Genomic DNA, 13,480 nt, shown 5'->3' with positions numbered 1-13,480 from the left:
GGTCGATGCTTTTCATTTAACTAGCTAAGTAATACTTCTCTTTATTCCTATAGTTTCACAAGATATATCTAAATGTAGTGTATTGTGAACTATCAGACCGATGTAGATGCAATTCCCTTCGTAAAACTCCCTTTTTGCTCAAAACACCCCTGAAAAAGAAAATTCAAAAAAAAAAAATGGAAGAAATAACGGAAACTCCCCCAAGCGCCAAATCCTAGTCTTCCCATCCGTTGATTATAAATGTACAGGGTATCCATGGATGTATTGTGCGTTGAGATGTCCAGTCGGTTCGTAAGGGGCGACAATGGCGTTGGCGAGGGGGATATGCTGTGCCCAGGTGGATGTTGACCCGACTTTATCACCGCGGAATCTCACATCAGGAGATTATTCAATTCCATCCAACTTCTTCACAGATCGAGTGTGGCCGAAGACCTTGCTCCAAGCCTAAGCCTTTGGCTTCTGCGCAATGATACTATAACTCGTCGTAGCCAGACGCATGCGATCCATTTTGACAAAAGCCTGACCATCCAAACAAAGACGGTTAATCAAAGTCTTGAAGTGTCGCGGCAGCACATGCACCTTGACGAGCGCAAGGATCGCCTGACGCAGCGTGCGGAAATATATATCGACGGTATCGATAAGCGGGGCCTGAAGACCATCGATGCTAGCGTTCTCCGACCGCACAACCTCAAACCCAGCCACCTTCAACGCCGCCTCGAGACTTTCCTGCGTAGGTGTACCGACAGCACCGATGAGCGGCTTGACGCGACGCATGAGCTCCGCATGCTCCGGATTACTCGCGTCGTAATCCGGCAGGCTGACCCAGTCCAGCAGGGAGATCTTCGAGCCCGGCTTGACGACACGGAAGATCTCGCGGAACAAAGCAGGCAGGTCCTTGCACAGGCTCAGTGCTTGAATCTGGTAGAATGCGTCGAAGCTCTCGTCGGCGAAGGGCAGGGGGAGGTCGTTGAAATCCTGCGTGACGAAGGTATTCTGGAGTCCGCGCTCCTGGTTGAATGTCTTCGCCTGCTCGACCTGGTTCGGGTCGATGTTGAGACCCGTTACCTGGGCGCCGGTGTGTTGCGCCATGTGGGCGGCAACACGTCCGCGCCCGCAGCCTAGATCCAGCACCTTCTTTCCCGTCCCCAGGCCGATGTTTTGTGCGATTGAGCGCTCGTACAGGATCTGGTTCTGTAGCACGTTGCACTTTGGGCTCATCCAGGGTGGGATATACATTTTTTCGACATCGCCCAGTGCGCACAGGTGGTTCAGGACCCCATAATAGGATTTCAAGCAATCACCGACTTTTTCTTGGTAGTTCGGGCCCAAGGACTCGGTCATTTGTTTTTCGTCGGACCAGTCGAGGTTATAGATGACGTATGATGCCATGAAATCGTCAACTTGTTTCGGGGTCAAGTGGGCCAGGTGTCGGAATGCCGTCCAGAAACTCTTCCACCGCTTTGGGGATGCCGAATTGTCGAGGTCCTTTCCATGATGGCCGAGTGTTGTCACCAGCGCATTCTGCTTCTCCTGCGCGATCTCGTCAAGCGAGCTATCACTCTCCGAACCTCGTTCGCTGCGCCCGGGATGGCGTGGTGTATCCAACAGGGTTTGTGTCATGGTGGTGGAGCTCTATACAAGCTAGTATTAATATAAAGGAGGTATATACTAGGTACTGTTGGAGGAAGAGGGTATGTGTAGTGACCAGCGGCCACTGGGGGGATCTGGCGCGATTTATAAGCACTACGCTCAGAGCCACAGACAATCCCTTTATCCATTATCAAGACGAAAAGTCATTCGTCGAGACAGCTGTACGGTCAGTAGCCACATAGTGGATTTCATCACCAGACGTGGAAGCTCCTACCGGTTATCCCGGCATTAATAATGGTTTGATCCGTTTAAGACGGCAGAGACCCAAAGAATGAAATTTTCATTCGGATAACCAAGAATCGTACTTCCCAATTGCTTCATTTTTTGCCATTCCTGCCTGGGGATTTCCGTTCCTTCCCCGAATTCCGAGATCCAGGTGGCAGAGGGGTAAGGAGGCCGTTGTACGGAGTACGCGACTACAACATGTCAAAGCACGCATGACGCGGGACCCTTAAAGGAAATGAGCATCGTCATGGGAACGACGATCTAGGCCCACTTCTATAGTTTGAATACTGTATTCCATATGGGTCTGGATACAAACATGATAATCGGCAAGCCAACATCATCATACATGTTGATCACCCAATTGTGGGATGTAGGATGTGGGATATGCAATGTACAACACGAAATAACCAATATAAAGGTATATCACACAGCGCCTAGCTACCTAGGTAGACCCTAGCCTCCAAATACTACTCCGTAGTAAGCTTCCGGTTCACCCGCTTTGAAACACATACCTAGGTAGTCCCGGAACTTTCCCCCGTGTCACTCAACATTTAAGTGTTCCAGATTGAACATTATTCTACTTTCTATGTTGTAGAAGTCCTTTTCTCTCCACTTGGTTTGATTCCACTGGGAATACGGATATGAAGAATAAAGTAAAAACTGCCCAAAGCAGCCTGAATATGATTGAACAAGAGGTATGAGGGACTTTATATTGGGGACCCACAATGGATCGTCCCGACGAAAACTCAACTCCGAGTGCCCGTATTTCCGGGATCACGTGGACTCCAAATGGAGTATTATGCTCCTATATAGAACCCGTGGTAGAACCTGTGGACTTCTTCCAGCATTTCTTCTATCCGGCTCAGCCGAAATATACTGGGTTATCCTTATGTAGGGCTGAGGTAGCATAAGGTACAAAGTGTTAGGATATGCGCCTTGGCAGGTCCATAGCGTGAGTAATGAATATCACTTACAACTCTCATGTCATAGTTCAAGCCATGCATGGCTAGCGGATGATAAAGTACAGAGTCAACCGATACGAGTACCAAGTGGGGGTACACTGAACTGAATCAAACTCTTTAGAAAGACCGAGCAGGTCAAAGCTATATGTAGATCAAATAAGCATTTCACGTTTCTGAAGGAGATTTGGAGAAATCATAACTATTTTTACTACATGTGAGCTTTCTCTTGGCAGATGACGTCGAAAATGGCACCATTATCGATTCCCGCCACGGCCTACGAGCGGGTTGTGCGCACACTTTGTTCCTGGCATATGATAGATGTACCCTGCGCTTCCTGGCCGTACTCCACTAATGGGATCCTACACTACCACCGAGTAGATCCCCTGATACGTCAAACCAAGGGACCGTTGGCATCCCATCAGTCATGATTGGGTGATAAAGAAAATAGGAAGCCAACGAAAGTGTAATATATATGTTGTAGCGCTGCATTTGCTCCTTCTGCGGTAGGTAGGGGTTTCATTGGTCCGTGGTTTAGGATTCGTATTCAGAATCATTAAAGTTGTCAATCTCTGAGTCATTTCGCGGGGATATTGACTGGGGTAGAACTATGTATCAGGAAAGTGTACTCCAATTCCATAAGCACCTGATCTAATAGCATTATGTAACTATAGTTACGACCCCCGGGTTCGAGTTGTCTAGTTGATTTTCACCAAAAAAACTTCAACGTCCAAGTCGAGACTGGGTTCGAATCGACACTGGTGCTCTCTGAGTGTGTTGTAGTGATGTGCAATACGGTCCTATATTCGACATAGATATAACGAGAGATTTTCTGCTATGTATGAATGAGAAAGATGGAAAATGGAAGAATGGCTAATTGTATCGTAGGGCGTGTGCCGCGCCTCCTCTCACTCTCTCCACCTGACGATCACGTTGGGGCACGGAAATCGATCGACACCGCGGGTCGTGTTCGACCATGTGGAGTTTCAGTATATGACCCACTGACGTCAGATTGGCACCTTTGGTACCATATGGTAGGTTATAGAATTTCTGTTATGTTAACTGAGCAGTCTACGGTGTATAACATGAAACGATTGATGATGTGGGGTAGAGTGGCATTATATATTGGCACCGGGTGTCCTTATGGGTTGCCTTGGGATATATCCATGTAGGTACAGCATACAGCAGCTCTGCTAAGCGGCTATGTTCTGCGGTTCTATCCGCCATATATATACATAGAGTAGGTGGCTCAGTTTGGGGGCTATACTCGCAGGTAAGACGAAAAAGTAAGAGGAATTTACTGTCAGGAGAGGTACTGGATGGGAGATGCCGTAGTGCATACACAGTGCAATATGGATTGATATTGGCTAGGAAGTAAGAAGCTAGACGTGGAAAACAATGTGTAATCAAGAGGGCGAAAGAAATGTCAGTGAGAAATGCCGGTGGATAACACACATGTGAGATGGTGGCTAAGGCTAAAAAGTGGAGAGGGGAAAACGTGGAGAGAGATAAAAATTGTCATCACCTGGATTGACCGACGATCAAAACGGCACGCCAGATGATACGGAGGCAGGCAGGCACCAAGGCTAGCGGTTTGATGGACAACAAATACAATCCAAAAGACCAACCCGCCACACCAAGGTGTCCGCCATACCAGGCCAGGGCGAGCAACGATCTATAACACGCAGAGCCTCAGTCAAGGTATGCACTTACTTTCAATATCCCTGACACCCTAGTAGGCTCGCTTAACTTCCACATCGCTGCTTTACTTTGACCTTGTATATCCCCTGCGATGCACATCCCATCAGTATCAGGTGCGCTAGGTGAACGACGCACCCGTGTATATCTGAACTGGGATACGTGCACAGAACATAAATGCTAAACCTCCGTCTACCGATGCGGAAGCTCTCCCATAACACGGGCTTGAGTCAAGCTTGCTGAGACTGGGAGGTAATACCCGCAGATGCGAACTACCATTGGAGGGGAGATAATGCACGATGCAGTCCAACCGCACCCAAATTCAACTCGTTGAAGATATAAGTGTGTGTGGAACATGTATAGATCCACGCAGGAGCACTTGTCATTGTTGTTTGTCTGCACTGTTGCGTGATACGAGTCTACACCAAGCATGGTATCTGTAATTCGTTGAGAGGCTGGAATGGTGTCTATGATAATTTCGTCCTAGTGAGAATGGCTCATCAATGGGAGTCGTCAACTCTCGTCGGCAAGCACGTCTTACCTGTTAGCATGCTCTTCGACAAAACAAGCAAGGCCTCGTGCATCTCTTCGATGATGAGGCCGGATGTTCAAACACATCGGGCGATCGACATGGATTGTCATACCGTCCTTAGTACCTGGGGAGACAAGGATGTTCTTGGACAGACCCATGCAAACTCACGGTGTTCTTCATCGATTATTATTAGTGAACTGACTTTGGGACCTGCTTTCAAATACTTCGATTCTCTGTCATAGAGAATAAGCGTCATGTCAAAGATACGAATCGTTTAGAACCAGGTAGATTAGCTCGTCGTTTGAGCCTGAAAATCACCCAAAATCGGTCTACCAGGACTGGACTGGTGTTACCCTAGGGAATACCCCATTGGGAACTGGACATCTTCTAAGCCACACTCAAGACCAAAGTCTCAATTTCAGTGGTTAGAGTAGGTGCTCGGTCACGGGTGTGAGATCCGTATAAGATGCCAACAGCCGAAGAAGTCCGATTTTGGGTGTTTTCAGACCCAAACAAGGAGTCAATGCACCTTGATCTGCCGTCGACCATGTCGAATTAAAACCGCAAAGCCGATATGTCATGTGGGAAAGTGCGCAGAAACCCTGTTCAGGAGCCGGAGAATCCAAAACCCCGGGGGTCCACGGGTCCACGGGTTGCCCAGGTGGTCTCCAGGTTACAAATCAAATCAAGGGCACATATTCGCTTCTTGACCGCCTGCAAACTTTTATTCTGCCATTCCGTTAAGTCCGAGTCGGCCAGTCGGGATTCCGAAGGGTCAACGGGGAAGTGACAGAAGTTCCGAGAAAAGGAAAAACAAGAAAAAGAACCGGAAGAAAAACGTGACTCACTTCCAGGGACCCCCCTTTTTTCCAAGGTTTCAACGGAATAGCTGGATGCTGATTGGTGTTTTCATATAGAACTTCGATTGAGCCACCTGACCTGTTTGACGTTTTAACTCTCTCCGTATTCAGCCTACTACGGCTGTACGGAGTACGGCTGTACGGAGTACGGCAGTACTCGATACTTGGGCTTGGTGTATTGTCGAGATGACCCGATGGGATACCCCCCACGCTACAGGGGAGATCTGATACGCCAGATACAATGCAGTAATGTACCAGTACAAAATCCCTAAAAGACTTGGATACATACATACATAGTAAAGAGGAATGAGGCGGAGCAAAAGCTACGTATGTTGTATGTTGTAGATTTTCAAGCGGAGTCCGAAGAGGATTCTCCGGAGAAGATCGGCCCTAACAGCCTGGCCCACTGTGAAACTCCATCTCCTTCCAGAAACCATATGTAATATTATTATTAGCCCCCTCGTTCTTTTTTTTCAGGCTTCCATATTCTCTCTCTCGCTCATTTCTGGCCCTGTCAACAAACAGGTCCTTCTAATACTATTCTCTTAATTTTGCCATCTGCGCGTTCATTGGCGACAGGCTGTCGTCAAATGAACCTGCACTTTCGCTATTATCTTGAGTGCAAGGTAAGCCCTGGCAGAGCACGTGAGAATGATTCATTGACACTGACTTTTTTTTGCCCAGCATTGCCTCTTTGTTCTAAAGAGGTTCCCCGTCAGATAAATGGTTTTCAAGCCATTCACCCACCTCGCGCGCCAGAGTTTCACCAAAGCCTTTACTCATGGCTACGCTCAGTCCGTAGTCGCCGCGTCGCAGTCGTACGCGTCGACCACCCCCTTTAACCAGCTCGCCGCCCAACCCGCCAAATTCTCCCGCACAACCCAATTGCAGAATGCTTTCTCCAATGCGTCCAGTTCATCCGGTGCTGGTGCCAAGACAAGCCAGGGAGGATCTGGAAATGGAGATCTCGGCCTTGCTGCCTATTATGCCGCATGGCAGAACGCCCAGCAGACCGGTGATGACAGCGACTGGACCCAGTTCGAGTTCAAGCGCCGTATTGGCTGGAAGCCATCAGCGGAGGAGGCCGACAACGTCAACGAAGACCGGGCTGCGTCCGATCTAACTCCCCCTCACCCTACCAAGGCTGCCGTGAACGAGGATGTTAGTGCCCAAGTGGAGGCCGCTGTGGCACGTGAGATTCAGATCCAGGAGGAGCAGGCACAGGCCGAGGAGGCTGCGCTGGGGACAGAAGCGAGTGTTGAGCCCACTGTCGAGGAGGTTGCTGTTTCGGAAGGGGTCTCTGAGGCCACCCAGATTGCATCGGATCGCGTTGTGCAACTGGTCAGCTCGAAGAACTTTGCTGAAATCCCCGCTGCATTCGAGACTCTGCTCCGAGACGGATTTACTCCGACTGTCGGGGCGTATAATGCTCTACTGCTCGCTGCCATCCGTCTTCACCCTGATGCAGCTCAGGCCATCCCTAAGGCCCTCGATGTCTACTCTGACATGCTTCGTCGAAGGGTAATTCCCGATGAAGATACCTATGAGACTCTCGTTCAGCTTCTGGTCACTCGGGCTCACGACATTATCAAGGCCAAGGAGGCATTGGAGCAGGAGCGCGTTCGCTTCGGTGGTATGGAAGAGCCTGGCAAGTTCATGCTTCAGTCAAGTGAACTAGAGCGGGATCTTCTCGCCGAGGATACTTCCCTGTCCATCGCTGTCAAGCTCTTTGATACCGCCACGGCCCGACACGACCGACTTGTGTTCCCGCTTGAGATGTACCGTCACCTTATCATTGCCTGTGCCAAGGAAGGTAAGGTGGAGGATATGATCCGGATTTACGCCCATATGGAATCACAGAAGATGACTCCGCATGCCACCATCTTCCCATCTATGATCACCGCATTTGCTTCCACGGGTGATCTCAAGAGCGCCGTTGAATGTTATAACGAATATCGAGGGCTCGCTGTCTCCGATGACAGTGGCATCTTCAGTATCGTTCAGCGCCAGGATGGTCAGGTCTACGCGGCTTTGATCCGCGCTTACCTCTCCTGTGGTAAAGAAGAGGGTGCTATCCAGTTCCTTGATCGCATTCGTTCTTCGTTCGACGAGGTAATCGAAGGTCGCCAGGACCGATGGTCTGCAGTGGAAGCTGTAATTATCGAGGATGCACTTGTGCAACACTCGCTCAACGCGGGAGATTATAGCAAGGCATTGGAGCAAGCCAAGAATCAGTTGCATGATGAAACTCGGAATCAGGCCATTTCTCGCATCTGTATTGCTGCGGCCGATGCGGGTGATCTCCCCACCGCTTCTGAGGCTTACGATAGTCTGCCCACCGCACCTGACGTACGACAGAACCCAGCGATCTCACTGATGGCCCTTCAAGTCCGCCGGGGCGATGTTTCGGCTGCCCGTTCCTTGTGGATCATGCTGAACACGGTGGGTCAGGCAACCCCGGATCTGGTCCAGCCGACGGCTATGTACACGGTCGCTCTCCTCAAGAGCGGAAATGTCGAGGAAGGTCTTCACCAGGCCCGCCACATGTTTAAGCGTATCCGCAGCGCCGCCCAAGATCAACCCGCTGCCGTCGCCAACCCCATCAGAGAACAGATTACCGAGTCACTCCATCTCTTTGGTCGCATCCTCATGCAGTCGACCGCGGTTCTCTCTCCTCAGTCGTCTATGACACTGTTGTGGTCCATGCTCGAGAACGGTGGCCTAGTGTCTCCTCTGGCTGAGCACGCTGTCGCTAACCTTGGCCCCATCGGTATCTCCCAGCTCAAGGCTGCCGACCTCACCCTGGCACTCCAAGTCCAGGCTGGCATGCTGGTCAGCAGTGGTTCCATGCTGTTTGATGTCGCTCATCCCGTTCGCTTTGCACATATGCTTGATGTCGCTCTGTCTTCTGCCCTCCCTCTGGACCTCCACACCACTGGCCTCGTCGACCAGGCTGTTGCCAAGCTCTTTGTGAGTCGCCCTGATGTCGTGAAGAAGTGGCAGGATTATCTGGAGGCTGGCTCCCAGACGTCCGTTTCGCCTTCTCAGATGTTCCTTTCATCTGAACGTCAAAGCCCCGTCTCTATGGCGGAGACCTCGATCACCACTCCATCTGCGGCTCCCGAATTGTTTGATCCTTATGCTCACGCAACCGACTTCCGCGGATCCGCCATCATCGCTGAGGAGCTTGAGAAGACTAGCGGACGTGCCGAGACCCACCTCAATGACGCTCTGGCTCGTCTGAACAGCATGCGCCGCATTGGTCGCCACCCGCGCTACATCACTTACGCTAAGCTGATTACCGCCGCGGCCAAGGCTGGTCGCATGACCCTGGCTCACGACATTCATAACATGGCACGGACTGATGTTCCCCTGGATATGAACTTCAGCGTTGTCAAATACGGCTGGGTCTCCATTCTCGATGCCATGGTTGCTGCTTGCCTCACCCTCGGCGACCGCAAGCTGGCTGCTCAATACCACCAGGAGCTTCTTACTCTCGGTTCCGCACCCTCGGCCAACACTTTCGGCTTGTACATCACCACCCTTAAGGAGTCTACCAAGACCTTCGACGAGGCTACTGAGGCCCTTAAGGTGTTCCACCGTGCCGTCGCTGAAGGCGTGGAGCCCACTTCATTCCTGTACAACGCGCTAATTGGCAAGCTGGGTAAGGCCCGCCGTATTGATGACTGCCTTGCGTACTTCGCCGAGATGCGTGCCAACAACGTACGCCCGACAAGCGTTACCTACGGAACCATTGTGAATGCTCTCTGCCGTGTGAGCGACGAACGCTTCGCCGAGGAGATGTTCGAGGAGATGGAGTCCATGCCCAACTACAAGCCGCGCCCCGCGCCTTACAACTCCATGATCCAGTACTTCCTCAACACCAAGCGCGACATCAGCAAAGTCCTGGCCTACTACGAGCGAATGCAGACACGCAACATCCAGCCCACCCTCCACACCTACAAGCTTCTCATTGATGCACACGCCTCCTTGGAACCAGTGAACATGGCCGCCGCCGAAGCCGTGCTAGAATCCATGAAGGCCGCAGGCCACCAACCGGATGCCGTGCACTACGCCTCGCTAGTGCACGCCAAGGGCTGCGTCCTGCACGACCTCGCTGGTGCGCGCGAAGTCTTCGACACCGTAATCTCCGACCACCGTGTGCGCCTCCAGCCATGCCTCTACCAAGCACTTTTCGAGTCAATGGTCGCCAACCGCCGCGTCACCGACACCGAGGAGGTCGTCCAGAACATGCTAGCACGCAGGGTCGAGATGACCGCCTACATCGCCAACACGCTGATCCACGGCTGGGCCGCCGAGGGTAACGTGACCAAGGCCAAGGCCATCTACGACAGCATCGGCATTCAGAAGCGAGAGCCCAGCACCTACGAAGCGATGACCCGTGCATTCCTGAGTGCCGATGATCGTGCCAGTGCCGCCACCATTGTCCAGGAGATGATGTCGCGCGGATACCCTTCTGCGGTGGCTGGCAAGATCGTCGATCTCATCGGTGGAGCTTCCTCGTCTCTCTAATTTCTCTTGACTATAATTGTGACCAGGTGATACCCATTTAATGTTTGCCTACAATCTCTCTGCCAGGGCTGGATCCCTGTGTTGGGATATTCCCGGTTCGGCGTCTGCAGGGCGGCAGTTGGATATACCTGGTGGGATATCTATTCTTCGTTTTTGATTCATATTTTGGCATCCAGCGAAGGTTCGGAGTTTATTTTGGCGATCAAAAAGGGCGTGCATTGAAGCACTGTATACCATTGTGATATCTTTTGTCCATAGACACATCTCAACTCTCACACAGCGTTTTAGACGCAAAATTCAAAATGAAAAAAAGTGAATGAGCATAATATGTTCTCTAGTTTTTCCTAGTCTTCTTAATCTTGTATATCATTTTCCGAGGAAATGGCATGACGTCTCGGAACTTCCCGCTGAAACCAAAACATCCATTTTATATTCCTATAGCTTCCAGGTTGGACTTTTACCTCTTCAAATCTCCAGCAATTGGGATTTTGCTCATTCCATTCACTCATTGTTTTAATGCAGACTCGTTTGCCTTTCACCATCCGTTCAGCAGTTGACTCATTCCTCCGATTTCCCCGCCAACCCCGCCAACTTCGATATTCCTCAACCAACCAACCTAGCAATAGCAAACCAGAAATGGACCAAAACGAACACCAGGCAGATGCCCACCGGCGTCCGAAGAAACTAATCTGTAAGTCTAGCCTACATGTCAAGCCATCCCTCTACACACAGATCCGACCAAACCGTCCCCATACCAAACCCTAAGCTAAAAACACCACCCCCAAAGTCGCACCAGGCGACATTGCACCAACCTCCACCGAGCCCACCCCGGAACCCAAGGCCCAAGCAGCCATAGACCAGACCGCGGAAGCCCTCCGCACCTCAACCTCAACGCCAAACTCGATAACGGAAACCGAAGTCCTCTCGAACGCCGCGCGCGCACACCAATTCGGCGCAAACCCACCCCTAACAGTCTCCCAAATCCACGGCACAAACCCACTTCACCAATTCAACACCTGGTTTCACGACCCGCGACTCCCAGCCTCATCCGCCCCAGAAACATGCACTCTATCAACAGCCTCCCTACCCTCAGGCCGCGTCAGTGCGCGTGTAGTCTACCTAAAAGAACTCGACGAGCGCGGCTGGGTCGTCTACAGCAACTGGGGTAGTCGGGAAGGCAAAGGCGGACAAGTATTCGGGCTCTGCGAGAGCGATACCCTCGGCGCCATGCCAGAACCAGACTCGGAGCCAGCGGTGACGTCTGAGATCGGGTCCGGGAATAAATGGGGCGCGCTGACGTTCAGCTGGGCGACTGTTGAGCGGCAGGTTCGTATTGAGGGCTTGCTCGAGCCGCTTAGTCGTGAGGAGAGCGAGATGTATTGGCGGACGCGCGAGCGCGGGAGTCGGATTGGGGGATGGGCAAGTTGGCAGAGTAAGGTCTTGTGGTCTGCAGAGCCGGCGCAGCTGGAGGCGAATCAGCGGAGGAAGAGTGTGGCTAAGTTGCAGGGGGCGTTTGATGGGGACTCGCTTGTTCCGGCGGATATCGATCTGACGGATGTTGAGGATGGGCGGGCGTTGCTAGAGTCGAAGGTTAAGGAGATGGAGGAGAAGTTTGCCGGTGTTGAGGATATTCCCCTGCCGCCATTTTGGGGTGGTGTGAGGCTTGTGCCGGAGTCTGTCGAGTTCTGGCAGGGACGGCGGAGTCGTTTGCATGATCGGTTCCGGTATGTGCGTGTTGAGGGCGAGGGGGAGGGTGCTAAATGGCGGCTTCAGAGGCTGTCGCCATAGAGGTTGATAGAGATTAGTTGCATATATACTGGTATCGTACTTGGACCTCCAATTAAACAAGTGCCTCGACCTTGATGTTTCGCGATTATCCATATCAGCCTATCTTATCACGATCACTATCAGTCTTGGCACGCCAACTCCTTCAACGTCACTCCAAGATACCTAGCCCTTGAATTATACACTACTTGGATATAGCTTGCAATCCCATATAAGAAGAGTCCGATATACTACGGGATATACAGTTATTTTTGAACAGCCATGACCACCACAACGCCCCAGTCAAACCCCCAATCCTCCACATCCCCCTGGATTATCCTCGCCATCACGAGCGGCGCCTTCGCTGCATTGAACGGTGTTTTCGCGAAATTGTACGTGAACCAGTCTATAACGCAAGGAGCAATCCCCCCTATACCTACCTACATATATAAGCTATGTATAAGCTTTAAACTATACGCCACAAGCTATACGCGTGTAACGTTAACGTTAGCGTTCCACAGAACCACAGACAACCACACAACGGCCTTTGCGCAATCCCTCGCCCACCTCTTCGGTCTGGATTCATCGCCTGTGATTGAGATGCTCACTCGAGGGGTATGTTTGCACATTTTCCTCTTTATACCTGGACTATCCATATTCCCCAAGCCCAAGCCCAAAATTATCCGTCTACTACAACGTACATACACAACTATGTGTATCAATCCTGTTTTTGCTATAACTAACAATATCTATTACAGGCCTGTCTTGGTCTAAACGTCCTCTGCAACGTAATAATGTGGGCGCTTTTCACGCGCGCGCTAACAGCGGGCCCTTCGACAGTCAAAGTCTCCATCACAAATACGGCGTCGAATTTCTTGGCGACGGCGCTGTTTGGGATGATTGTTTTTCAGGAGGCTGTTGGCGGGCTTTGGTGGTTGGGGGCTGCTATGATGGGGGCTGGGTGTATTTTGGTTGGGATGCGCGAGGGGGCTTAGCTTTTGAGTTGGGTTTGAGCCTATATATAGGTTGATTGGACCTAGAATTATTTTGGAGACTTTTCATAGCCTGAGATCTTCGAAGACAGTTATACGGAAGGAGTAAGAGGGGTTGTAGATTCCTGGATTTTGATGTTTCTTTGTGTCTGGGTCGATACTGACAGAGTAGGAATAGTTCGCTAATCTTAAATCTTGCTAGAAGAAACGGTTGAAGCTACGACGATAGGTACGCAGTATCATCCGTATAGCTAGTATCTATCACCA

At 51.0% G+C, this 13,480-nt stretch overlaps 3 protein-coding genes across 3 annotated transcripts; 2 read left to right on the top strand and 1 right to left on the bottom strand.

Annotated features, from left to right (window-relative positions):
- Window positions 1-444: 444 nt before the first annotated feature.
- N7525_007611 (uncharacterized protein) lies at window positions 445-1,620 on the bottom strand (the record flags this gene model as incomplete). Its single annotated transcript, XM_002568019.1, has 1 exon — window positions 445-1,620. One exon carries the CDS (start codon window positions 1,618-1,620, stop codon window positions 445-447), a length of 1,176 nt encoding a protein of 391 aa, XP_002568065.1.
- Window positions 1,621-6,647: 5,027 nt separating this feature from the next.
- Window positions 6,648-10,457, top strand: N7525_007610 (pentatricopeptide repeat protein; the record flags this gene model as incomplete). The annotated part of the gene is made up of 1 exon (XM_002568015.1): window positions 6,648-10,457. The coding sequence occupies one exon, from the start codon at window positions 6,648-6,650 to the stop codon at window positions 10,455-10,457; it is 3,810 nt and encodes a 1,269-aa protein (XP_002568061.1).
- A 302-nt stretch (window positions 10,458-10,759) lies between these two features.
- On the top strand, window positions 10,760-13,216 carry N7525_007609 (pyridoxamine-phosphate oxidase PDX3; the record flags this gene model as incomplete). Its single annotated transcript, XM_002568013.2, has 6 exons — window positions 10,760-10,769; window positions 10,906-11,148; window positions 11,245-12,210; window positions 12,502-12,613; window positions 12,743-12,836; window positions 12,980-13,216. The coding sequence occupies 6 exons, from the start codon at window positions 10,760-10,762 to the stop codon at window positions 13,214-13,216; spliced, it is 1,662 nt and encodes a 553-aa protein (XP_002568059.2).
- Between the last annotated feature and the right edge of the window lie 264 nt (window positions 13,217-13,480).

Source organism: Penicillium rubens (genome assembly GCF_028828025.1).
Source record: "Penicillium rubens strain IBT 27055 chromosome Unknown utg000003l_segment0_segment0, whole genome shotgun sequence".
NCBI lineage: Eukaryota > Fungi > Ascomycota > Eurotiomycetes > Eurotiales > Aspergillaceae > Penicillium > Penicillium rubens.
The sequence above is the reverse complement of the archived record's forward strand: the minus strand, read 5'-3'. Positions and strand labels throughout refer to the sequence as shown.